The sequence below is a fragment of the Zingiber officinale genome, chromosome 1A (genome assembly GCF_018446385.1).
Source record: "Zingiber officinale cultivar Zhangliang chromosome 1A, Zo_v1.1, whole genome shotgun sequence".
In the NCBI taxonomy this organism is placed as follows: Eukaryota; Viridiplantae; Streptophyta; class Magnoliopsida; order Zingiberales; family Zingiberaceae; genus Zingiber; species Zingiber officinale.
The window spans coordinates 151,674,728-151,701,629 of NC_055987.1; the positions used below are offsets into that span (position 1 = coordinate 151,674,728).

General features: G+C 44.0%; 3 protein-coding genes across 3 annotated transcripts; 1 reads left to right on the forward strand and 2 right to left on the reverse strand.

The window, feature by feature from the left end:
- Nucleotides 1-660: 660 nt before the first annotated feature.
- On the reverse strand, nucleotides 661-5,142 carry LOC122037981. Its single transcript, XM_042597496.1, has 5 exons — nucleotides 4,887-5,142; nucleotides 2,660-2,740; nucleotides 2,539-2,583; nucleotides 1,046-1,143; nucleotides 661-964 (listed from the first exon to the last, which is right to left on the reverse strand). The coding sequence occupies exons 2-5, from the start codon at nucleotides 2,711-2,713 to the stop codon at nucleotides 886-888; spliced, it is 276 nt and encodes a 91-aa protein (XP_042453430.1). The 5' UTR covers nucleotides 2,714-2,740; nucleotides 4,887-5,142; the 3' UTR covers nucleotides 661-885.
- Nucleotides 5,143-21,489: 16,347 nt separating this feature from the next.
- On the forward strand, nucleotides 21,490-25,288 carry LOC122037982 (ATP-citrate synthase alpha chain protein 3). Its single transcript, XM_042597497.1, has 12 exons — nucleotides 21,490-21,708; nucleotides 22,015-22,191; nucleotides 22,276-22,518; nucleotides 22,746-22,797; nucleotides 23,060-23,174; nucleotides 23,272-23,353; nucleotides 24,102-24,197; nucleotides 24,285-24,386; nucleotides 24,490-24,606; nucleotides 24,685-24,801; nucleotides 24,898-24,965; nucleotides 25,061-25,288. The coding sequence occupies exons 1-12, from the start codon at nucleotides 21,610-21,612 to the stop codon at nucleotides 25,155-25,157; spliced, it is 1,365 nt and encodes a 454-aa protein (XP_042453431.1). The 5' UTR covers nucleotides 21,490-21,609; the 3' UTR covers nucleotides 25,158-25,288.
- Nucleotides 25,289-25,628: 340 nt separating this feature from the next.
- LOC122005122 (autophagy-related protein 8i-like) lies at nucleotides 25,629-26,072 on the reverse strand. The gene is made up of 2 exons (XM_042560046.1): nucleotides 25,907-26,072; nucleotides 25,629-25,828 (listed from the first exon to the last, which is right to left on the reverse strand). Exons 1-2 carry the CDS (start codon nucleotides 26,070-26,072, stop codon nucleotides 25,740-25,742), a joined length of 255 nt encoding a protein of 84 aa, XP_042415980.1. The 3' UTR covers nucleotides 25,629-25,739.
- Nucleotides 26,073-26,902: the final 830 nt, after the last annotated feature.

Genomic DNA, 26,902 nt, shown 5'->3' on the forward strand with positions numbered 1-26,902 from the left:
GCCAGTGTCTAATCCCGATCTGCAGGTCGTCTTTCGGGCCCGTGCCGCGTTCAGCTCTTCGTCGTCAGATCCAGCTCTCCATCTTGATTGGAGTCATCTGCTCTTCCGGGTCGCGACAACTCGAGCCGCGTCCCATCCGAGGGCGCCCCCCCTGGGCCAGGGTACGTTCCTCATTCATATTTCATATGCATTTTCATTATTTCATGGCTTAGTCTTATACTCATATATTCGTTGGATCTGCCTCGAGCATCGGGATACCGGGGGCCGGGTCAACCCGGTCGCTGGCTGCAAGTAGCGTTGGCCAGAGGACTTTTGAGGACTCTGTCAACACGGGAGCCATCTCAGCACACCCCCCTCCGGAACGTCGCGACTTCATCAACATTCTCACCACCTCACCCGATGGTCCGTTTGACTCAACTTTCGGACGGGATCACTCACCAACTCGGGTAAGGAAAAACTAAAGCACATGATCAAGTAATTCAGCCATGGAAAAGCATGGAGCTTTTTAAAACGGAGGTCCCGATAAAATTATTTAAGATTATAACCTTTTTTACCGCTAAAAGAATCTTATTTTCTGCATCAACGCCAGAGCATTTTAGGGAGAAACAGAATTGAACGCCCACTCATAGCAAGGAGAGAGAAGAAAGGAGACAATCCAGCTGGCAAGAAACTCTAAAGGTGACTTGAACAATTCAAAATTCTGGTACAATTATGCATATAATATCCGTAATTTTTAAGAGTTCAAATGCAATCAAGAGTCAACATGAATCTCTAAGAAACCAATGAATTAGATCATAGTTTCTGAGATTTGTCCATGCAGATTAGCAGAAAGGTAGCACTTGGACAAATTATTCATCTTGGTTTTGAACATTCGAGCACATGAAATCATTTGGGTCCTGAAAATTTTTTACCAGTCATCTTCTCTGATTCATAGAGGATGTGATTGATAAGGCCCCTGGCAGCACTGCATGGAAAATGGAAAAAAAAAAAAGTCATGTCCGAGTGTGCTGAAATGACAAAATGCGCTCCGGTTGTACCAACTTACTCATCCTTCAACTTTTGTATTTTCTCCGGATCAGTTTCATGCATATGTTTTCTGAATTGTTGCCTCACCATGTCGACTACAAGTGCAGTGTTGTGTTGCTGCAAAAAGATACCATTTGCATGAATACTCTATATCCTGAATGCAGCTACAGATTAAAGAAATAAAACAAGTATCTGAGATCTAAACTTGTATTATATGCCCTGAGATAAACCATGTACAGTGTAGAAAATTCAATCTCCTTATAAACCAAGCAAAATAGGTGCACTAACAAGGGAGAATGGAATGGTGTTCTGTTCAGGAAAGTCACAAGAAATAAATTCTTTAAAAATATCGAACAAACAAAATATGTGAAGACCAAAACTCAAGTGAGAATTGGTTCATTGACTTGTTAAGCTCAATCGTCAGCCCAAAATGTTGAAGATCAAATTCTTGATAGTTCTCTCATGTAAACCATGTGAGACTAAATTAGGTGTCAAAATCTCCTTCAGTTTAAACATTTATACCGATGCCCTCCTCCAAGTCCCAAATCCCTAGCCGATAATATGCGTTGCTTCATCACACTCTTCTATTAGTTCACACCTTACCCGTATAGTAGTATATACCCTTTAATAAAGCAAAAAAACAATTGTGTCCTGCACCCAACCAAAACCCCAACTTGTTAAAAGTTTAAACATATTATATCTGATTCCTTCCAAAGCTTGTTTGGACAATTAGATGAATTAAAGGAAAGTTGTAGTCATCAATCACACACTGGAAAATTGCATTATCTGACATTCATCCAGATACTAAGAAAGAGAATCAGAAAGCAACTGAATGGATAGCATGTTGAGAAAAAAGGGATGATATGGTAAAAGGTATGTTCAAAATATGGAGTTTTGATCTTAGTGCCTAATTCATCTAACAATTGTCACCATATTTTGTCATTAATGTTGTCATTACTCTGAAGCGTGGATGGTGGAGGAAAAGGAATCAGGGCCAGGGAAAAAAAAATCACTAAGGGAAGAGAAGGAAGAGGGAGGAAAAGGAGAAACACTGATGGGTGGAAGAAAGGAAAGGCGGAAATGATAGGCGAGCTTGCCACCTTCGTGGCTAGGCCGCAAGCTTGCAGCTTCCACGGTTGTGATTTGCAGCCGAGCTGCACTTTCACTGTATGATGGTTGTTAATTACAAGAGTTCATCAGGGGAGTTGTTGTGAGGGTTGTGATTTCGCGCTGTTAATGATGTTGATGAGCGGAGTTCGTTGAGAAAGTTATTGTAGAAGGATAGAAACTCCGTTTCATCTGATTTCGGGTGGACGAAAAAAGTGATCCACAAATGGATCATAAACGAGGGATTCTGTCATGATTTCGGTGAAATCAATCCCTCCCTTCATTTGAGCTCTGGAGTAATCAAAGCATAAGAGACCATTACATTTCTCAATAGCTGATTAACCGAAAGCCTCAGTTAAAACTTCAATTAATGGCACTCTAGAAAGATGGAAGAACGAACTTAACCTGATGACCAACAAAACGTGCTCTTCGCAGGCATTCACGATACAACTACAAATTCGAAGGGGAAAAGGAGTTAGAAAACTACACAGGAAAGTGCAGCGAATTCAGAAATATCAGTCTTTACTCGGATGACGTTGTCGGCGAGCTCAGGAGGTAAAGCGGACTGAAGCGTAGGCATCTCGTTATCCGTAACCTTTCAATTAATCTGAAAGACCAGCAGATTCATTCAATCTTTAATTATGGAGATTAATTGCAAAATAAAAAAAAAACGAACAAACCAACATGAAACATAATTATCCATCAATGAAACTAAGTGTCTACAGAGTACAAATCAATGAAAAAAAGGGAAATAAAATAAAAAGGGAAAAGGAAACGCTGAAAGGAGACCCTAGAACAGTTTGGACTAGGGTTGAACCTTGATTAAGGATCCTCAGCCTTGATTCTCAATGCTTCTCCACATGTCTCCTCTAGGGAGAAGTTCATGGTCATGGAATCAAGGTCCCATGCGATTGGTTTGCATTTGCGAATTTAGTGGACTTCTTAGATTGTATTGAAACAATTAAGAGGCAAGAGATACAAGTCAGGCTGTATTAACTCTGCTCCTAATTGCAGCTACACTCCTGGACATCTCCCTGAGCTTTTCAGCTTGTCCTCGCTAAACTTATACACTGAAATTGCTGCTTGTTGCTCCAATTCGAGACTTAGCAGGACTCTTGTCAGTACATTAAGATGAGGACTTACAGTGTTATGCCCTTTAGCTGGGCTTGTATTTATGGTTTTGGATGTTGTTCCCCTTAGACACTGGTCCTTTGCGTTGATCAGGTAAGCAACCCTCCTCTTCCACTCCTTCCATCCACGACAATTTTAGATAGCAAGGGCTCACAGTGTTCGTTGTTAAAGATTTGAATCATACCCCTTTTTGCTCATTGCTTTGCCATTTTTGTGTGATTCAGGCACTTAATGGCAGTTGGACAAGAGTCCATGTAATTTGTAGGTAGTGGCTGGTGGTCTCTCCTTAGATTTGGTTAGTTTGAGGTGTCCATGTTTAGTGGTTGAGTTTTGCACACAGGCAAGCTAAGTTTATGGCTTCAGTGAGGCTCCTAGGTTGGTTTCCTTCACCCTCTACCTGTAGAGAATGATAAAGATCTCTTGGAAAAATGCCTACCTCTTGTTCAGTCTTAAGAGATCTCCATATCATAGTTGTCAAAAGCACGAGGCGCAAAAAAGTGCTCAAGCGTCTTGGGGTTTAAAGCGCAAAGTGCAGGCTTTACGAAAAAAGCATAATAAACAAAAGGACTATTATAGCTATTGAAAGTCTTTGAAAATTTAAATGACCATAAACAAAATATTCTTTGATGAAACTCTATATTATTAAAAAAAAAAAAAAACTAAAAATAAATCAAAAGTTTTTGAAAATATAATAGAATTTTTTTAAAAAAATAATTTTTTAGAATTTTTTATAATATAAATCTAATTTATATGAATTAATAAAATTTATTATAATTTTTAAAATTTTAAAAATATTTTTTATATATTTTATTCGGATAATTTAATTAGGATTTATGAAAGTTTATTCGAACTATCTCATTTAAGTTGGGAGTTGATTGAATTAATTAAATCCGCTCACAAAGTTTTTCACAGTGCTGCAGTAACTGCAGGCATCAAGATGCCTCCGGAACGCTGGAAGCGTTAGACGGCGCCAGAAGCGTCCTGTAGCGCCAAACGCGTCTCGCAACGCCATGGGGACGTCGGGAGCGTCATCGAAAACATCATAAAAAAGTAAAGTTTATGTGGTTTGCACAAAAGAGAACACTTGTGCTTTTGCGCAAAGCGCATGCTTCTTCTGAGGTCTCTGAAGCACAAGTCTTGCGCTTCACTGTGCTTCGTGCTTAAGCGAGCGAAGCGATCGCTTTTAGCAACTATGCTCCATATGAAGGCTTTCAAAATCTTTTGATGTCTGTATTGCTATGTTGCATGGATACCGGTACGGGTATTGTATCGGACACAAGACATTTCATAATAAAACTTTTTAAACCTTGGATACAAATTTACGGGCGATTAATATACATATCCTCCTGCCCACTCTCATTTTGAAAACTTTCCATAGCCAATAAGCTGAAAATAACGTAAACATATTGATCAATAGACTTTTCCAACATCCTATGGTACAATATTTTTCTTTTGGCATAACAAATTAAAGAAGTGTTATACTGTTATTCCATTGCAAAATAGGTTGAACATTTTAATTTTTCTGCTAAAAACAACAATTAAGAAAAAACAGATTCTGGAAGGCGGCGTTTCAGAAATTCTGAGCAGTGATATCAAAAGAAAAAACAAAACAGTAAACTTGCCAGAAACTGGAGAGTGGAGGGCAGCGGTGGGAAAGGGAAGCAGCAGGTCCGGTGGCACAAAGGGAAGCAACAGCAAGCAGCAGGTCCGGCGGTGCAAACAGCAGGTTCGCCAGAGGAGGGAGGCAGGCCAGGGTCCAGTGGGCGATGGCAGTTCGTCCTTTGTCTACGGCAGAAACAAAAAGCGGCTGCCCTTTTGTTTGTTCGGCGGAAGTAGGATAAGGCGTTTGTTCGGCGGAAGAAGGAGAAGGGGAAAGAATCGGGAGAATAAAGGATTTAGGGTTTTGTAGGCCAATTTTATTTTTATTTATTAATTAGTCCTCATAAATTTATTATTTTTTAATTTAACCTTTAAAATTTTTAATTTATTTTTTTTATGTAATTGAGTCCAAAAATATCTGAAAATATCTCTCATCCGTATTTTAGCCGTGTCCTAATCGTATCCGACTGGTCAATCTTTTAAAAAGTCAATGACATAATTTTTACCGTATCCGACACGTGTATTTGTGTATCGTGTCCGTATCATGTCCGTGTCCAACACTTTAAAAAAAATTAAAATTGTATTGACTCCTTCTAGTGTAACTCATGAAGTTCTCCCATCTTGTTGCTCTTGGCTAATGGTCTAAAATCCAGGTGTTGTTGGTCCTTTGGTTGAGGCTAAAGACATCAGGATTGTCCACTATAAGCTTCAAGAAACACAAGTATGCATTCTCGATTTGGTGGAATAGTGCAATATTCTCCATCCAAGAAGATTCTTGGGTTTTGGTGATATCCGTTGTATTGTTTGTACCATCCAATAGATGTGATCCTTTGTGCACCCATTATTGGGAAATAATAGCCTGGACAACCTAGGTGTTCCGATTTCTAGGAGAGTCTGCACCCAAATCTTTACTGTCTGGTAATTCTAGATCATGCAAACAAGTTTCTTTGCTCAGGATTTCTCAGCATTTTCATGATCTGTCAACTTCTTAGTCGATGATCATTGTGATGATTCTTGGAGTTGGCTGCTGTGTGCCTGATCCGTTTCTAGTTGTTGCCACAATGATCCTCCATGCCTAACTCTGCTTTTAGAGGGTTGCTTCTTGATTTTGCGGGTTTTCATCTGACTAGAGATGACAATTTGTTACTCTGATCCAGGTCCTCTCCACCATGATTGAGGCCACCCTGCTTTGTTACGCAAATGGGGTGAGGTTGGTCTATTCACTTTTCACATTCATCCATGTATCCAAAAAAAAAATGTCCGATGGTATTGGTAATTTTGTAGTACATGTAATGTAGAGAATAATGATTTGTTTCATCTTTAAACCTATGAAGGTTAAAATGGAAGAAAAAACTTGGATTATTTTTGCAAATTGTATTTAAAAAGGATAAAAAATATATGTGAATGCTGTAGTGAGAATGACAGTGTTCTCTATTTCACACCTTATGGCAAACATCGTAAACCACATTTGTGATCTCCATCTCATTTGGTTAGGTTTTCTTTTGGTCCCAGCTCTACACTGAATATACACAGCATTGCATCTGTATGGACCTACTATGTTCTGCCACTAGGGAAATCATCCTATCCGGAAATTGAGTCAGATGAACCGTCAAATGAGGTGAATGGAATGCTGATCAAATCACGACGTCCTGGAGGGGGGTATGCTGAGATGGCTTTTATGTTGACCAAGTCGTCAGAAGTCCTCTGGTCAATGCTACCTGCAGTCAGTGACCGGATTGCCTCCGGTCCCTGGAACCCCGAGGCTCAAGGCAGATCCAATGAATTTATGAGTAACAGGCTAAAAATATAATAATGAGATAAATGAGGGGTAAGTACGGGAAATGTACCTGGCCCAGGAGGCGCCCTCGGATAGGATGCTACTCGAGTTGTTGTGACCCGGAAGAGCAGATGACGCCGAGCCGAATGAAGAGCTGGATCTGACGACGCGGTGGCATGAAATGAGATGCGACTTCGACGCATAGGCTGAGATAAGACATCGGCACGCAGATCGAGATATGACAACAACACAAAATCTAAACACAAAGCACACAATCCAAAATACAATTGCGGCTCGCAGGCCGGAACAAATGGGATCCAGTATTAGCCCTCCAGACACACTAATGAATGCATGACTTTGGTTGGCTGCTTCCAAATATTCCTGAACGTCGGCCAAAAGGTGGGTTCCCTATAGTACAGCACAATCAAGCAGAGGATAGGGAAGACGGTGAGCTCTAGTATGAGCGGAATCAGGTCGTCGGACTCCGTTCTTTGCCCTCTGTAAATCTGAAGGAGATGAGCAGCGCCAAGAGCGCTATGGTGAAGGACAAGCAGGCCAAGAAGTACTTGGTCGGAATTATGGGCCGCCGGAACTGATGCTCGTTGTAGGGTGAGATGACTAGGAAGAGAAAGAGGACCAGCGAGGTGGAGGCACATGAGAGGAGAAAGGGTAGGAGGGGAAGCCGCCGTGCTCGCGTGAGGCCTCGTGCGTAAGAGAAGGGAGTTGTCGGCATCGGACGTCGTCGACATCGGAGGAGGAGAGGTGGCAGCGGCGTCGCGAGAGGAAGTGACGGCGACGTTTGAGACAGAGGTCGTGTAGGTGAGGGGAAGAGATGACCGGAGGCGTTTGCCTGCGAGAGGAGAGGAAGAGAGGAGAAGGAGGCTGGCCCATGCGTTCTCCCCCGGTGGCGGTGCAGAAAGCCCGAAGTCGCGACAACGATACGCGCTCCTGCGGCGGCGACAACGCATGAGGTGGAGAGAAGGGAGGAGGTGGTGACCGGAGGAAGAAGAGAGGGGAGCAGCCGGCGGCCGGCGTCATCGTCGACGAGGAGCGTGAGGACGAGGAAGAAGACCCTCTTCTTGGTGGCGGCCTCCAAACCCGAACCACCCCCCCCCCCCCCCCCCCTGCTACAGTGCCTCATTTCCCCTCTTAAAGCCCTAACCAGTAAGAAACCCAAAATACCCTTCCTCCCCCTCCTAATTACTACTCTGCCCTTGGGATATATCCGTATCACAAGCCTCCCCTCCAAGTCTAGTCGAAGGAGGCGCAAGTCCGACTGACTAGACCAAGCCCAATCGTAAAACAGAATCGCTACTGAATGCAAACTCATATCACTGGGCTTGTTTTATAACATCGAACGAGTAGCTATAGCGATGCCGAGCAAGTGACTAAAATAATACTAAGCGAGCAACGAAAAATAGTGCCGAGCGTTTGTCGAGCAAGCGATCGATCGGATGTCGAGCGGGAGATTGAGCGATATCGAGCAGACAGTCATACGATGCTAAGCCGAGCGATAGATCGAATGTTGAGCGGGCGATAGGGGGCATGCCGAACAGGTGGAAAGACGATAGGCGGGCGGTGTCGAGCACGTGACCGAGGAAATGTCGACCGAACGACAACAAACTATGGTCGGGCAACTAGAAAATATCGACCAAGTGACCGTAAAACTTGATCAGGAAATTGAAAAATGCAGACCTGACAATCGAAAAATGTCGTGGGTTGAAAAACGATGGGCGAGCGGTACCAAACGCACGACCGAAAAAATACTGACCAGACAACAGAGATAATGCTGATCGGATGGAATGGGAACCGACGAGCGAAGGGTTCCAAGGGCACGATCGAAAAAGTATCGACCGAGCGATAGTAAATCGCGACCGGGGCATAGAGAGAATGATGGACGAGCAGAGCCGTGAGCGCGATCGAGAAAAATACTGACCGAGCATCAATAAATCACGATCGGACAATAGAGGGAATGATGGATAAGTAGAGGCGTGAGCACGATCAAGAAAAATACTGACTAAGCATCAATAAATCGTAACCTGGCAATAGAGAGAATGATGGACGGGCAGAGCCGTGAGCGCGACCGAGAAAAATACTGACCGAGCGTCAATAAATCACGATCGGGCAATAGAGGGCATAATGGACGAGCAGAGTCGTGAGCGCGACCGAGAAAAATACTGACTGAGCATCAATAAATCACGACCGGACAATAGAGGGAATGATGGACGAGCAGAGCCGTGAGCGCGACCGAGAAAAATATTGACCGAGTGATAGTACATTATGATCGGGCAATAGAGAGAATAATGTCGACCTGACAATCAAAAATGTTGAGTGGGTCAAAAGACGATGGGCGAGCGGTATCAAACGCACGATCGAGAAAATGTCGACCGAGCGATAATAAATCGTGACCAGACAATCGAGAGAATAATGGACGAGCGGAGTCGTAACCGCGACCGAGAAAAAATGTCGACCGAGCGACAGTAACTCACGATCGGGAAATTGAATAATGCCGACCTGATAATCAAAAAATGCTGGCCTGACAATCGAAAAATGCTGACCTGGATCAAAAAATGCTGAGCTGGCAATCGAAAAATGCTGACCTGGATGAAAAAATGCTGAGCGGGTCGAAAGACGATGGGCAAGCGGTATCAAACGCACGGTCGAGAAAATGTCAACCGAGAGATAATAAATCACGACTAAGAAAAATGTCGACCGGTACAAAGCGAACAACTAAGCAGATAGCCAAGCGATACTGATCAGTTGACTAAGAGAAGGTCAACTAGGTGATCGAAAGAATGCCAAGTGGGCATGAAGCCTGTGCACCGGATAGACATGGAACCTGAGACCAAATAAGAATGAGAGCATAGCCCGTGGATCGAGCGCGAACGTGAGTAGAGCCTATGGATGGAGCATGAACGGGAGCAGAACAATCAGGCGATTATGCGAATGTCGTACAAGGAGGAAAGCGGGTATCGACCGAGCAGCAAATGCGGGGCAAACCGATGAGTCAGATGCGAGGGATGAGTTCCGAGCAAAGCGGCAAGTGAGGTAGGAGCGATAAGTGCCGAGCAGAGCGGCGAGTGAGTCGCGAACGATGAGTGCTGGGTAGAGCGGCGATTGGGACGCAAATGGTGAGTGTCGGGCAGAGCAGCGGGTGAGTCACGAATGATGAGTGTCGAGCAGAGCGACGAGTGAGCGGTGAGCGCCGACCGAGAGGTCGTTGGGTGTGAAAGGATGCTCACTTATAACTCGCGCTGGGGCGAGAGTTTGGAATCCCGACCGAGAGGTCGTTGGTCGTGAGAGCAAGCTCACTTATAACTCGCCCTGGGGCGAGAATCTGGAACACCGACTGGGAGGTCGTTGGTCGTGAGAGCATGCTCACTTATAACTCGCACCGGGGCGAGAGTCTGGAAGCGTGAGAGCATGCTCACTTATAACTCGCACTGGGGTGAGAGTCTGGAATCCCGACCCAGAGGTCGTTGGTCGTGAGAGCAAGTTCACTTATAACTCGCGCTGGGGCGAGAGTCTAGAATCCCGACTGAGAGGTCGTTGGTCGTGAGAGCAAGCTCACTTATAACTCGCGCTGGGGCGAGAGTCTAGAATCCCGACTGAGAGGTCGTTGGTCGTGAGAGCAAGCTCACTTATAACTCGCGCTGGGGAGAGAGTCTGGAAGTGTGAGAGCATGCTCACTTATAACTTGCGTTGGGGCGAGAGTCTGGAGGCGTGAGAGCATGCTTACTTATAACTCGCACTGGGGCGAGAGTCTGGAGGCATGAGAGCATGCTCGCTTATAACTCGCGCTGGGCCGAGAGTCTGGAAGCGTGAGAGCATGCTCACTTATAACTTGCACTGGGGCGAGAGTCTGGAGGCGTGAGAGCATACTCACTTATAACTCGCACTAGGGCGAGAGTCTGAAATCTCGACCGAGAGGTGATCTGGAGGCCTGACCAATACTTGATCTGGAGACCTGGCCAGGAATTGATCTGGAGGTATGACCAGGACTTAATTTGAAAACTTGACCAGGAAGCAATCTGGAGGCTTGACCAAAAAGCAATCTGGAGGCCTGACCAAAATGCAATCTGGAGGCCTGACCGTAAATTGGTCTGGAAGCCTGACCGAGAGATCGTTAGCGATGCTCCGATCCGAGACCGGTGGTGATACTCTAGTCCAAGACCAGTGGTGATAGATCGACCCCGAATGGGGAAGGGAAAGCCTTGAAATCCATAAAAGCGGAGCCCGTAGCAATACGAGGGAGGAGAACCTTTATCGTACCTGACCATGGAGTGGTGTCACCGGATGAGGATCTGTCTCGATCCCTCAACTCTCAAATGCTCATGAAGTCAAGGAGAGAAATAGTGTTGATCCCGTAACTCCCAAATGTCCACAGAGTCCGGGAGAGAATAATCCTAAGCCCTGATCGTCAAAAGGAGTGAAGCCCATAGCAATATAAGGGAGTAGAGTCCGTAACATTAGAAGGAAGCAGAGCACCGTAGGTAAAAGGAGCAGAGCCAGTAGAGGTAAGAGAATGCAAAACAGGTGGAGAATATATAGCATATATATCAGTGATAGAGTGCAGCGCCTATAGCAGTAAGAGGATATAGAGCCCCATGGTGAAAGGTGCAGAGTCTACAATAGTAAGAGGATGCAGAGCCCGTAGCACTAAGAGGATGCAGAGTCCCATGATGAAAGGTGCAGAGCCTGTAGCACACTTGATTGGGGAGCTAAGCCCCTAGTCCCTGATTGGAGAGTAAGACCCCTAGATCCTGATCGGGAAGTTGTATTGTATCACTAATTGGGAAGTTGTGCCCCTAGTGTATGAGCGAGGAGTTGTGCCCCTAATGTCTGATCGGGGAGCTGGGGCCCTAGTGTCCGATCAAAAATCAAAGACCCTAGTCTTTGATCAAGGAACTAAGATCTTACTCTCTTATCAAAGAAGTATAGTAGATCCTATAACCGTAAAAAGAGACTAGAGCCCGTAGCGTACCTGATCGAGGAGTCGCACCAACTGATTGAGGGTTGATATCGACCCCTTGACTCCTGAATACTCGTGGAGTCAAGGAAAAAATATAATGAAAAAAACTAATCTGTCGGCCAGCTGAAGCTCCAACTCAATTCTCCGACTCCTGAATACCCGTGGAGTGAGGGTAGAAGATAATACGTTCATCGGGATCCTTCGAGACTGTGATAATGGCAGAGAACCTCCCAACATCGTCCATCTTCATATTCCAGAACAGGTGGAGAAGATTTCCACAGACGACACCAAATTGATCCTATCCGGAAACCGAGTCAGATGGACCGCCGGGTGAGGTGGATGGAATGTTGACCGAATCGCAACGTCCCGAAGGAGGGGTATGCTGAGATGACTTCTATGTTGACTAAGTCGTCATAAGTCCTCTGGTCAACGCTACCTGCAGCCAGTGATCGGGTTGCCCCCGGTCCTTGGAACCCCAAGGCTCGAGGCAGATGCAACGAATATATGAGTAACAGGCTAATAATATAATACTGAGATAAATGAGGCGTGAGTACTGAAAACGTACTCTAGCCTAGGGAGCGCCCTCGGATGGGATGCTGCTCAAGTTGTTGTGACCCGAAAGAACAGATGACGTCGAGCCGGATGAAGAGCTAGATCTGACAACTCGAAGCCAGACGCAGTGGCATGAAATCGGATGCGACTTCGACGCATAGGCCGAGATAAGATATCGACACGCAGATCGGAATATGACAACAACACAAAAGCTAGACACAAAGCACACAATCCAAAATACAATCACGGCTCACAGGACATAACAAAATGGGATCAAGTATTAGCCCTCCAGACACACTAATGAATGCATGACTTTGGTTGGCTGCTTCCAAATATTCCTGAACGCCGACCAAAAGGTGCCTTCCCTATAGTACAACACAATCAAGTAAAGGGTAGGGAAGACGGTGAGCTCTAGTATGAGCAGAATCAAGTCGTCGGACTCCATTCTCTGCCCTCTGTAAATCTAAAGGAGACGAGCAGCGCCAAGAGTGCTGTGGTGAAGGACAAGCAGGCCAAGAAGTACTTGGTCGGAATGGCCCGTTGGAACTGATGCTCGTTGTAGGCGCGAGATGACTAGGGAGAGGAAGAGGACCAACAAGGTGGCGACGCATGAGAGGAGAAAGGGTAGGAGGGGAAGTCATCGTGCTCACATGAGGCCTCGTGCGTAAGAGAAGGGAGCTGTCGGCATCGAACGTCGGCGGCATCGGAGGAGGAGAGGTGGCAGTGGCGTCACGAGAGGAAGCGGCGGCGGCGTTTGAGACGGGGGTCGTGTAGGCGAGGGGAAGAGACGACCGGAGGCATCTACCGAGGAGAGGAGAGGAAGAGAGGAGAAGGAGGTTGGTCCATGTGTCCTCCCCCGGCGACGATGCAGAAAGCTCGTAGCCACAGCAACGATACACGCTCCTGTGGCGGTGGCAACGCATGAGGTGGAGAGAAGGGAGGAGGTGGTGACCAGAGGAAGAAGAGGAGGGGAGCAGGTGACGACCGACGTCGTCGTCAGCGAGGAGCGTGAGGACGAGGAAGAAGACCCTCTTCTTGGTGGCGACCTCCAAACCCGAACTAGCCCCCACCTGCTACAGTGCCTCATTTCCCCTCTTAAAGCCCTAACCAATAAGAAGACCAAAATACCCTTCCTCCCCCTCCTAATTACTACTCTGCCCTTGGGATATATCCGTATCAGGAAACATTTAGTCAAGTTGAATTTGTTGGTTTATCTTCGTTACGGTTATGATTTTACACGTGGATATCCTGTATTTAATGGTGGATCATTTCTCTAGAGGTGTGTTGAACCAAAATGAAGTCAAATTATTAACTGAATGTATCCATTTGACAGATATTAGGTTTGACCAAGATTTTCTTTAATAAATGTTGGTAAGGTGGGCGGTGGCCCCGGAGGGCAGTGTCGGATGGCATTGAACATCAAAGAGAAGGGCAATGGTAAGGATGGAGAGGAAGGCAAAGTTGGACTACCGACGGGCGCAGGAGGCGGCTGTGGACGCTGGCCACCGTTGGAAATGGCTATAGACGCCGGCAACTGATCCAGTGGCTGGGGCTGCGAGGTGGCTCTAGGCAGCAATCGATGGGGGCCAGTGCAGTGGAGACGACAATGGAGACGTTGTTGAGGCCATGCGAGGGAGGAGGAGATGAGGAAGAGGAGGGGGGCTGGCGTGCGAGAGGGAGAGAGATGCGGCTCCACAATAGCTTCCTCGGTTGAGGAGAAGGCGATGAGAGGCCAATGTGCGAGGTGGCAACGGGCTATAGCATCGGCGGCGGCTCCCAAGCGGCGTTGGCGGTCAGCGTGGAGAAGGGAAGAGGTGGCGACCGGCCGGAGGAGAGGGCGAGGAGAGAAGAGAAGAGGAGGGGAGCGACCGTGGTCAGTGAGGAGAGGAGTGTGAGAGGGAGGAAGAAGGTGACCCTCCCCTTGGCGGCAGGGCGAAAGCACGAAGAAGCCAACCCCCTCTACGTGTGAACAGTGCTCCTCTCCAAAACCTCTACCCTCAACATGTGAAAAGCTAAAATGCCCTCCCTCCCCTCATAATTCCATTTGAGCCCCCAAGATATATCCTTGCTTGGAGTTCACTCCTCAAAGACTTCTCGCTACCTAAGGTTATCTCCCCCTAGGATTTTCACCATCTGGCTTCACTCACCAGAACCTAAGGTTACCACCCCTTAAGATTTTCTCCACTTGGTTTCACTTACCAAGACTCAGTATTCGGTTGCCCAGGGATCAGGTTCTCCAGACCTATCGAATCCACCTGACTTCCATGATATACCGAGATTTTCCTTACCTAGCCTGCAACTAGGACTTCCCTTGCCTAACTACAGTTAGGACTAGTCACTCGGTTGACTTTCCACCCTTGCCTAGCCATGACTAGGACTTTCCATGATCAAGCTCAATTAAACATATTTAAACATATTTGTCGGACATTAAAACCTTGGAGGTCGATTGCACCAACAGAGATAATGCCGATCTGGTAGACAGATGCTAGGCGAGCGGTGCCGAGTGCGCGACCGAGTGCCAATAAATCGCGATCAAGCGATTGAAAAAATGTCAATCGGGCAATAGAGAGAATGTCGAGCGTGTCGAAAGACAATGGCGAGCGGTGTCGAGTGTGCGACCGAAAAAATATTGACCGAGCAATAGTAAACTACAACCGAGTGTCCGAAAAATATCCACCGTGTGATCGTGAAATGCGACCAGGCAATAGGGAGAATATCGAGTGGGTCGAAAGAGGATAGGCGACCGATCAAGTGGTACAAGTGAGTGACCAAACAAACGGTCAAGCAATACTGATCGAGCGGCTACGAAGATGCCGACCAAGTGACAGAGATAATGCCGAGAGAAACCTAGAGGTGGATGGAGATTGAGAGTGAAACATGTGAGGTGAGCTGGAACGAATCCTATGAATTGAGCGAGCGTAGAGCTTGTGAGATCGAAGGCAAACATGAGAGGGGGCAAAGCCAGGGAGCCAAGTGGGCGCAAAGCCCGTGAGCCATGAGTGAGCAGCGAGTAAGTCAAGCAGTCGTGAGCGAAACGTGAATGGTGAGTGCCGGACAGAGCGGCGAGTGAAGCGAGCATGATGAGTGCCCGGCAGAACAGCGAGTGAGCGGTGAGTACCGACCTAGTAACAGTGGTGAGCAAAATGCGAATGGTGAGGGCGGGATAGAGCGGCAAGTGAAGCGAGTGTGATGAGTGATGGGCAGAGCGGTGAGTGTCGATCGAGCGATGAATGAGAAGAGTACCCCGGGAGAGCAGGCTCGCTTATAACTCGCGCTGGGGCGAGAGTTTGGAGCCCGACCGAGAGTTCGTCGATGATACTCTGATCTGAGACCGGTGGCGATACTTTAGTTCGAGACCAGTGGAGGTAGTCCGGTCCAAGACCGGTGGCAATAGCTCAATCCCGAACGAGGGAGGATAAACCTAGAAGTCCATAGAAGCGAAACTCGTAGCAATATGAGGGGGCAGAGCCTTTATTATACATGATCGCGAAGTGGAGTCAACCGGCTGAGGATCTAACTTAATCTCTCAATTCCCAAATGCCCGTGAAGTCAGGGAGAGAAATAGTGTTGATCCCTTGACTCCCAAATGTCCACGGAGTAAGAGAGAGAATAATCTGAGCCCTGACCGTCAAAGGGAGTGAAGTCCATAGCAATATAAGGGTGCAGAGTCCGTAGTAATAGAAAGAAGTAAAGCACCGTGGGTGAAGGGAGCAGAGCCTGTAGACGTAAGAGGATGTAGAGCCCCATGGTAAAGGGTGCAGAGACTATAATAGTAGGAGGATGCAGAGCCCCATGGTGAAGGGTGCAGAGCCTATAGCAGTAGGAGAATGCAGAACCCCATGGTGAAGGGTGCAAAACCTATAACACACCTGACCAGGGAGCTGAGCCCCTAGTCCCTGATCGAAGAGTAAGGCCCCTAACATGTAATTAAAGAGTGAAACCCCTAGATCCTGATCGAGAAGTTGTACTGCTAGTGATAAGGTCAGCACAGGAGAAAGTCAACGGGCTCGGTGCGTCTGAGGGACGAAAAGCTATGGAAGAGTACGCTGGTGGACGAGAAGGAAGCATGCGACGATTTCGAAGGACGAGAAGCCGGAGCAGAAGCTTGCTCGAGAAGGTCGGAAGTTGAGTTCGGGTGAGCCCTATTCCGGATGATCGAAATCACCCAAGTGAGTGGAGTCGGAGCGGAAGACCCGGACCGAAGCAAACGGACCTGAAGCTGAAGGCCCGAAGAGAAAGTCAACAAAAAGTTGATTTTCACCTTCTAGGCGCTCGAAACCATTTCGGGCGCCCGGAGCAGTCCGAGGCATTCGGAACCATTCCGGGCGCCCGGAGCAGTCCAGGGCGCCCGGAACCCTTCCGGGCACCCGGAACCCAAACTTAGCCAAATTTGACATGGCACGTACCGTTACGTCGGGGATAAAATATTATCCCATTCTAAGCACCCCGAGCAGGGCTATATAAGCAGTCTTGCTCCCAAAAGCTAACAACAACGAAAAATAGGGAAACAACACTTGTACGCTTTTTTCTGTTTAGCTTTCTAATTCTGTGTGTTCATTGCTGTAAGAGGCTTCTCCGTCTAGAGGAGATTTTTAGTATGCTTTTTCACTGCCTTGGATTAACAACCTCTCCGGTTGTAACCAAGTAAATTCTCGTTGCCTCTTTCCTTTTAGTTTATTTATTAATCTTATGCAAGTGTTCTTTTAATTAAGTTATAAGTTCGAGAAAGATTGCGTTTGCTTCATTTGTGCAGGGACTACTCACCTCCCTCTAGCCGGCCGCTAAGGGTCCCAACAATTCTTGTCTAATTGAATATTAGATTTTATTATAGATATCTTTCATTATTTATTTTATGATTTTCTTAATGTTAATTGAAAATTATAATTAACCTCCTAACTGATTTATTCGAAGACTATAGTTTTAAGTTGGTCTAACATTTTTATATAATTATTTGTTTACTAGATTTTTTTGTTGTCACTTTGATAAAATATTTTAGTATAAAAACTCTAACTTTCTAATTAATTATTTAGACTGAACTAATTTTCTTAACATATATAAAAGTCTCATTAATAATATTGATTGTCCTTATATTTTATTACTGCTATTCAAATATTCTCCCTTTTGAAAACAATGTGGAAAAAGAATTACATGTTGTGGAATAAATTATGTTATGAAATGTCATAATTTTGTACTATATTTGAACAATAATATAAAGAGATTATTTATTCTTATAATTATAATAGTATTAATCCAGCTTTATTCCTTTTTTCTTCTGAATTAAGAACCTTTTTAATTATTATTTATAGAATATTTATCTCTTCTTGTAAAGGACTAATAAAAGAATATGAAGCAATACCCATATATACCAAGGAGGACCAATTGAGCTATTTTACTGTAACGATCCGGCCCTCTTGGTCCATTTGGCGGCCCATTTGGCGACCCTCGGGTCGTCGACCGTCGACCCTTATGTCGTCGGTCCATTTGGCGACCTCTCATGTCGTCGACCGACGACCCTTGGCCGTGCCGTTACTCACTAGGACTTTCCACCCCTGGCAGTGGATTTTTGCCTCCCCCAGGATTCGAACTCTAAACCTCCAGACTTAAGTATTAGTCGGGTTTTGTTTTATTGTAACGACCCGACCCTTTGGCCTCTTGGGCGGCCCTTGTGGCGACCCACTGGCGGCCCTTATGTCGTCGGCCCATTCGGAGACCTCTCATGTCGTCGACCGACGACCCTTTGGCCGTGTCGTTACTCACTAGGACTTTACACCCCTGGAAGTGGATTTTTTGCCTCCCCCAGGATTCGAACTCTAAACCTCCAGGCTTAAGTATTAGAGTTTATGAATCCTGGTAACCAAGTGAGCTCATCTCACTTGATTACCAGGATGAGCTCACTTGATTACCAGGATTCATAAACTTTAATACTTAAGCCTGGAGGTTTAGAGTTCGAATCCTGGGGGAGGCAAAAAATCCACTGCCAGGGGTGGAAAGTCCTAGTGAGTAACGACATGACCAAAGAGTCGTCGGTCGACGACATGAGAGGTCGCCAAATGGGCCGACGACATAAGGGCCGTCAGTGGGCCGCCACAAGAGCCGCCCAAGAGGCCAAAGGGTCGGGTCGTTACACAAATAGTGACATGTCGATGCAGATATAAACATAATTATTGCGACTTACTAAAATCTACTAGACATATCAACAGAACATATCAGATCACCCCTGGCAGTGGATTTTTGCCTCCCCCAGGATTCGAACTCTAAACCTCCAGGCTTAAATATTAGAGTTTATGAATCCTGGTAACCAAGTGAGATGAGCTCACTTGGTTACCAGGATTCATAAACTCTAAAACTTAAGTCTGGAGGTTTAGAGTTCGAATCCTGGGGGAGGCAAAAATTCACTGCCAGGGGTGGAAAGTCCTAGTGAGTAACGGCACGGCCAAGGGTCGTCGGTCGACGACATGAGAGGTCGCCAAATGGGCCGACGACATAAGGGCCGCTAGTTGGGCCGCCACAAGGGCCGCCCAAGAGGCCAAAGGGCCGGGTCGTTACATTTACTACATAAAATTATCTAGGATATGTAGGTGTAGCGGAGGCCGGCAAGAGGGGGGTGAATTGCTGATAACAAAAATAAAACTATACCCTCCTCGGATTTCAACTCAGAAATAAAATCAGCAATAAAAATAACTAGCAACTATATAAAATTAAAGACAGAAATAAAACGGGAGACCGAGATTTAACCTGGTTACAACCAAGGAGGTCGAAAGTCACACTAGCAGAGTCTCCTTCACTGTAGGTGGAGAAGCCTTTTTACACACTTAATGAACTCACAAGTTGCTAGGAATTGAAAACTTGAATGAATACTGAATTCCTAGGTTCAGGGGTCCTTTTATAGCCCCTGGAAAGTCTATCTCGAAGCTCCAAGGCGCCTTCAACAATGGTCCAAGATGCCTCCAAGCAAGTGATCGGATAGAACTCTATCCGAAGGCAAATGGTCGGATTGACTGGGTGAAGGCGCCTTCAACCTGGCTGAAGGCGCCTTCAACCTGGCTGAAGGCGCCTTCAAGCTGGAGGCGCCTTCAACCTGATTGAAGGCGCCTTCAACCTGGCAGCTCAGCTTCTTGGCTTCATTTCCAGCTTGCTTTGACTTCCAACGCTCCTATCTTTTGGGATTGCGGCCAACCGGAATAGGGCTCACCCGAACCCAATTCCCGGCCTTCTCCTTGAGCAGCCTTCCGTCCCGGCTTAACGTCCCTCGAACGCCGCGCACGCTCTTCACGCCCATCGGAGTACTCTTCCGCAACTCTCTCATCCTTCGGACGCACTGAGCCCGTCGGCTCCCTTCCCGTGCCGTCCTTCTCGCTAGCTGCGTCTTCCGCTCGACTTCCTGTGCTCCTAAGCTCCTGCACACTCAGACACAGGGATCAGACAAAACACAGGACCTAACCAACTTGGTTGATCACATCAAAACACCCACGGGGACCAACAAGATATTTGAAAATACTAGAAAACTTAATTTTTTATTGAATGATATAAAGAACTTTGTTCTTTTTAGCCAATAAAATCTCAAATATGACTGATTTAGTGTAGATGTTAAAGAAAAATATTTATACTATTTTATTTTATTATTATCTCTATTGATGTATATAGCTAATTGTTATTTTTTCTAAATTATTGTACTCAATTGTGTGTTGTTGTAATGTGTATTGTTGTTGTAAAACTTAAAACTATTGTTGCTATTTTATGGTATAACGGTTATAAATTGATGCAGTATGATAATTATTTTTATTAGATTATTATTATTGTTGAAATATTGTAGTTACTTGTAAATTATTATTTAGTATATTATAAAATGATCTTATACTTGTATTTAAAAATATTATTATTTTAATATCTATTGGTAATGAAATTATTGATGAGATTTTAAGAGACAATTTTTCTATATAACGATATTAAGTATGTCATATTAAGAAATGAATTTATGTTATAGGTTTTGAAAAACAAGTTGCTCTCAATCTGATATATTGCATCTTTGGTTATAGGTATGACTGTAGTCAGGAGAACTAGATGAACATAGAGATCTTAGTTTCATATCATTCCAAGTTTTTTCGGTCCATTAGTCACATTTTGAACGAAATAGACGGATAAACTTAAGACATTCTAAAAATAAAAATTTATGAAATTGTAGTTTGTTTATAGATCTTCGATTTCATATATTATGCGTCCCATAGTTCAATCCGAATAAAAAATTATTGTCTCTCAAAGTTATAACAGTTACAATTTCTTAGCTGCTACAACGTGCTGTTGATCATCAGAAGACCAGCAACAACATGTTGTTGATCTTCAGAAGATTAGCAACAACGTGTTGTTGGTCTTCAGAAGATCCAATAAAGACCAGCAATAACATGTTAGACTATAAACTTTGAGATGCCATAATTTTTAATTCGTATTGAATCATAAAATACACCATATATCAAATCGAAAGATCTTAGATTTGATATATTGTGTGTTTCGTAGTTCAATCCGAATAAAAAAGTTACGACTTCTAAAGTTTATAACATGTTGCTGATCTTAGAGGATTAACAACAAGATACTACTGATCTTAGAAGATGAGCAATAAGGTGTTGCTAATACTCTAAGATCAGTAACACACATATTGTAAACTTTAAAATGTCATAATTTTTTATTCAGTTTGAATCATGAAATGCATAATATATCAAATTGAAAATTGTTCAGATATCTTCGATTTGATATATTGTGTGTCTCGTGGATCAACTCGACTCAAAAGTTATAGCCTTTCAAAATTTACCTAATATACATGTTATAGCATTTATGAAATCATAACAACTTCAACTTTAAGAAATCATAACTTTTAACTCAGATTAATTTACAAGACGAACAATATATCAAATCGAACATTTTAAATAAATTTTAATTTAATATATTATATATTTCATAATTCAACTTGAATAAAAAAAAATGACTTATCAAAATTTACAACGTGCATGTTATTGATGTTAGAGTAACACCAACAAAGTGTTTGCTAATACTCTAACATCAATAACACGGACGTTGTAAATTTTAAAAAGTTATAATTTTTAATTCAAATTAAACTACAATATATATAATGTATCATATCTCTTAACAAACTTTGATATGTTCAAACTACATTGTTCGGTAAATCATCCAAAATAAAGTCACTTTTAAATTTTTTATCGTCCGCGTTCTTTAATTAATACGATTTCCACCGTTGCAAATCTAATCGAAACTACTTCAGATCCTTGATTCGTCGCATCCAACGGTAGATTGATTTTCCGCATAGAATATGGTAGCTCCACCGGCGGCCTTCTGTCTTATCTCCTCCGATCTCTGAATCCGTATCGTCTCAACTTTCAGTCGATCAATCGAATCGACAGGAGCAACCGTTTGGAGGCCAGAGGAGAAGGAGGAGATGGCCAGGAAGAAGATTCGCGAGTACGATTCGAAGCGCCTGCTCAAGCATCACCTCAAGCGCCTCGCCAACATCGACCTCCAAATCTGCTCCGCCCAGGTGAGCTGTTTCTCCTTTTCATTTTCTCCAATCCTGATCTCCCGCGTCAGTTTTCAAATTTTACTTGACACTTGTTGTTCGATCTCAAGTGATCTGGTCTTCTCACTTCTGGCTTGATTTCTTCTTTCCCGATTGCCTTTTCGCTGAAGGTTCTAACTATTGTTTGAGTTTCGTTGGTTGGAGTCGGAGGGGGCCTCTAGATTTTTCAAGTTTTTATTGTGGGAGTTGGTCTGTCTCTGTGGGAGATAAAAGCTCGGATCCATTAGCGCGGCAAGTGAAAATTGTTAATTTGTTTGGTGCATTTAGGTTACGCAATCGACGGACTTCGCTGAATTGGTGAACAAGGAACCATGGATCTCTTCCATGAAATTGGTGGTGAAACCCGACATGTTGTTCGGAAAGCGTGGGAAGAGCGGCTTGGTTGCCCTCAACTTGGACTTGGCCGAGATTGCTGAGTTTGTCAAGACGCGCCTTGGATCGGAGGTAAGCATCTGTACCAATTTGCACTTTAGTGAAGCGCTGGAGTATTGGAGTGTGCTAAATGGGAGGAATTGTGATTGCATATAGGTTGAAATGGAAGGGTGCAGGGCACCAATCACTACATTCATAGTCGAGCCATTCATCCCCCATGAGCAAGAGTACTACCTCTCCATTGTATCTGAGATGCTTGGTTGCACCATTAGCTTCTCAGAGTGTGGAGGAATTGAAATTGAGGACAACTGGGACAAAGTTAAGACCATCTTCCTTCCTACTGAGAAGTCCATGACAACCGAGGCATGTGCTCCATTGATTGCGACTCTCCCTCTTGAGGTACAATGAAATCAGCACCTTTTCTAGCTTAACTTGTGATAATTATGATAGAAGTTGCCTACTTTTTGGGCATAAAATGAGAACAGACTTGTTTGTCTAAAAGTTTATAATTACTATGACAACCACCCTCTTTAGGGCGCTATTGGTAATTAAAATGATTAAGCTGCTTTGGATCACAGGCAGAAATGGTGATTCACAGAGCTTAACTTATGACAATTGTTTCACAGGTTCGGGGGAAAATAGGAGACTTCATTAAAGGAGTGTTTGCTGTATTCCAAGGTTTGTTCAGCACATGTGAAAGCTTATATTTTTAGTTATACAAATATTTTGTGCCTAGTAGCTAATTGTTTGTCAAAAAAAAAAAAGTCATTATGATTTTATGATCTTTCTTAACTTGTCCATAGGAATTCCTTTGAATACAGAACTGACTTCTGCAGAAAGAAAGTTCTTTTAGTGCATGAAAAGATGCTTAAGAGCAACCATATTTGCTTTTATAGTTATGTATCACTGTGGCTTGGAAGTAATCGTGTTATCATTGCAGACTTGGATTTCAGTTTTATTGAAATGAACCCGTTCACTTTAGTGAATGGAGAACCATATCCACTGGATATGCGAGGGGAACTGGATGACACAGCTGCTTTTAAGAATTTCAATAAGTATGTGATTGTTCTTACTTTGCCTTGAGGCAAATATGCTGGATGTTAGCTCTTTATCTTTTGATATTACTGGGCTTAGCTCTGAAAAGCTTTTCAGATGGGGGGACATTGAATTTCCACTCCCTTTTGGAAGAGTCTTAAATCCTGCTGAAAGCTATATCCATCGACTCGATGAAAAGGTAGGAAGTTTTAGATTTTCTATCAGAGCGTCTTTCTGATAGTGTCGGTAGTCATGAAACATAAACTCTAGCAGTAGTGATTTTAATATATAGATCTTTTTGCACCAATAATCTGCTATTAAACTTCTGAGGTAGCATGGGAAAGATTCTACATTTATATACACTTTGAAGAGTTTACTCAAGTATGTGCTGAAAATAGTTATAGGCAGTGCCTTAGCACTTGAAGATGCATGCTCATTTGTTTCTATTCCCATCTGAAATTAATGGCAAGCCTGCTTCAGACATTCCAAAGGAACATGGCTAACATAAGGAAAAAAGAATAGAACATCCTGATCCATAGCAGGCATTGCAATGCTTCATTCAGTTTTCGTCCAATGATCCCGTGAACACATTCTGCAATAAGTATTAGGGGGTGTTTGGTTAAATGATGGGAATGACTATGGGTATGAGTTTGATAGTAGGGTGGAATGTGAATACGAATGGAAATGAAACCCATCAAGTTATATGAGTTTGGTTGATTCCCATAAATCTGGTAATCATTCCCAAACCCACAATCCAAACACTATCTTTTACTATCATTCCATTCCCTTATTCCCAAACCCATCAATCAAACACCCCCTTAGTGCTCTAATATTTGTCCCTCTATTCTTTGTATCTCACTTTTATTTTCTCCTTTCAACTAGTGACTTCTATATCTATGTCCACATACCTAGATCATTCATTTAAAGTACTATCATTTTGATTTCAGACTAGTGCCTCATTAAAGTTCACCATTCTAAATCCCAAAGGGCGCATATGGACCATGGTGGCTGGCGGCGGTGCAAGCGTCATATACGCTGATACAGTAAGTTGTTTGTATTACAGAATTTCACAATATTTATGCACCAAATTCATAGTATTGCTTGAGTTTGATTGACATTGTCAAAATTAGGTTGGGGATTTGGGTTATGCATCAGAACTAGGAAATTACGCGGAATACAGTGGTGCTCCTAATGAGGAGGAGGTCCTGCAATATGCCCGAGTTGTTGTTGATGTATGATTATATTTTTTCTTTTTGGCATTTTTCTCTTTTACTCTTTCAATAAGTTTTATTCTTTCCATCGAAACCCCCAAAATGAGGCCTCTGTGCTTCGTAGTGTGCAACCACAGATCCTGATGGCCGCAAGAGAGCCCTTATTATCGGTGGGGGTATCGCTAACTTCACTGATGTTGCAGCTACATTTAACGGCATTATCCGAGCTTTGAGAGAGAAGGTTAGTTGACTTGATGAATTGGATTTCGGTTGCACAAACAATGGCAGCATGATTCCAAGATTTACTATTTGAACACAGCAAGCAAAGCTAAAGGCTGCAAGGATGCACATCTTTGTGAGACGAGGCGGTCCCAATTATCAGATTGGCCTTGCAAAAATGCGGGCTCTCGGTGAGGAACTTGGGGTACCACTCGAGGTAAGAACCTAGAACTGACTTCTCATTATCCATGTTCTATTACATATAAAGTAGTAAAGCGTAGACTTGTTTTGCTGTTTCAAATTACACTTGTAGGTATATGGGCCAGAGGCAACAATGACAGGGATTTGCAAGCAAGCTATTGACTGCATCATGTCGGCTGAGTAATTTCCTAATCATTTTTATTTCCTTTCATTTCTCGATCAATGTTTCAGTTTGAGGAGTGATCTTTTGAGTGAGACTATATCTTGCCGTGTAGTGTAAACAAAAGGTTGTCGATGCAACGATACCTGAACGGCCATGCCGAACTCTATCCTAATAAAAAGGGTAAACATTCTTATGCTGAAAGCCCATAAAGGATCCTTTGGTATGCCAATAACATATGTAACCTCTCTAGAAAGCCTTTTGTAGGCACACTTTGCCGATCAATCAATTGTTTGTGACTTGGACTAGATGAAATGTTATGCATGCTGTAGATCTTATTGAACTTTCGTGTGCTATCTCAGAAAAAACAACCTACCAAACAAAATGATGTGCATTTTAAAATAGATATTCAACACATATTCATAATATTTGAAACTTATTAAAGCTATTATAATGTTTGGATTGAATAGAGTGCAAGGTATACAATTCGACAGAGAAATTGCACAATCGTTTGTTTATTTAGGTGGGCGAGTGTTCAAGCACCTGATACACACCATTTATCAGTTCATTCACATGATATACACAATCAATCAAGTCAAACCCCAGGGGCATTTATATAGATTGGAACACATGTTGACCCGATTTTATAGGGAAAAGATACAATGGTGTTGTATAAGTTAGAGCCGAGTCATAGAGCTTTTAATTTTTATAAGCCAATGAACATTTGCTCCAGTTATCTCATTATGGTTGTTGATTACAAGGAGATTATATACACTGAGGCCTGAGAGATGAATTCATCCAAATGTTTTCTCACTGCTGTAGCACATAATAAGAAACCCATCTTCATCTTTGTATGACCCATGTAGCGAATCCATGATAGCAGCTTCAAGAAAGTTCACTTCGATATAAGCTCAGTTTATATATAAATTCGCGATCGAGAAGAAATGAAGTACAGGAGTACCTGTTTGAGGCAAAGTATTATTAACAAACATGAAAAGAGCTTTCCCAGCGGCAAGATGCAGCCTCCTCCTACTTAGCACGTGAATGAACTGCCCAACTGACATGTCTCGAGGGATTCCATTGCTGAACTGGTTGTGCAAAATGAAAATGAAAAGTGCATTATACATTATCACATCAAGAGTTTGCTACAACATGCAATCTACTTTGATGTGCGTAGTAGTGTAATTCATGAAAAGAATTGTCATCATGTCAAAACAGACGAAAAGTTCTCATTAAACAGATGCCTACGTTGATGATTGTCAGCAGATGCCTAGGTTGTGTTGTTTTAAAAGAGAACACTAACAGTAGTAAAATTGTACTAAAATAATAAGCATGTAGTAAACAGATAAATAAAAGAGAAGTTGAGAAAATGTATCTCCGGTTGAAGCGTCGGCATGCTGATTGTCTTTAGAGAATTTATTGCCACTCACGGTGCAGAGGTTCTCCAGCAAAATTCTCCCAAGATCTGACAATCACTTGCGTCGTCCGTAGGTGCACTCCAAGATGAACGTCGCACTCGGACTCAACCTCAGATCGCAAACAGAGAGAGGGACGGAGAGAAAGCAGACTGCTTTGGCGTGAGGAACGATGAACAGAGGCGCAACATTTATTCACGCTGAAGCATTGCTTTGCCAGCGAACCGGGTAGGTGCGCCACTTCCTCACGCGCGGGCAGATGCGCCACTTCCTCACGCGCGGACCAAACCCAAGTGCGCTTCCTCACGCTCGGGACATAACCAAGAACCAGACCAAACCAGAGACTGGCAAAAACAAACCAGACCACCTGCAAGCGCGAGACCCACAAGCTGGGGATTTTCACCCCCCCTGCGCGCGATAATCGCGTGCGTTGCGCCCGGTTTATGGATTTTCGGCTCGAACCCCCCGAAACCACCTGATTTAGGCTCGGCCCGCGCATGTGTGTAAGTCCCCTTAACTTTGCTAAGCAAGGATGGAAGGGC

Bases quoted from the DNA above. Each gene is read 5' to 3' on its own strand.
- LOC122037981 (XM_042597496.1), bottom strand. From the start codon at position 2,713: ATGCCTACGCTTCAGTCCGCTTTACCTCCTGAGCTCGCCGACAACGTC. The intron at 1,144-2,538 runs GTTAAGTTCGTT...ATCTTTTTGCAG, and splicing joins CACGTTTTGTTGGTCATCAG to CAACACAACACTGCACTTGT. The intron at 965-1,045 runs GTAAGTTGGTAC...TTTTCCATGCAG, and splicing joins ATACAAAAGTTGAAGGATGA to TGCTGCCAGGGGCCTTATCA.
- LOC122037982 (XM_042597497.1), top strand. From the start codon at position 21,610: ATGGCCAGGAAGAAGATTCGCGAGTACGATTCGAAGCGCCTGCTCAAG. The intron at 22,798-23,059 runs GTTTGTTCAGCA...TTATCATTGCAG, and splicing joins AGTGTTTGCTGTATTCCAAG to ACTTGGATTTCAGTTTTATT. The intron at 23,175-23,271 runs GTATGTGATTGT...AAAGCTTTTCAG, and splicing joins GCTTTTAAGAATTTCAATAA to ATGGGGGGACATTGAATTTC.
- LOC122005122 (XM_042560046.1), bottom strand. From the start codon at position 26,072: ATGTATAATGCACTTTTCATTTTCATTTTGCACAACCAGTTCAGCAAT. The intron at 25,829-25,906 runs GTACTCCTGTAC...ACTTTCTTGAAG, and splicing joins TAATACTTTGCCTCAAACAG to CTGCTATCATGGATTCGCTA.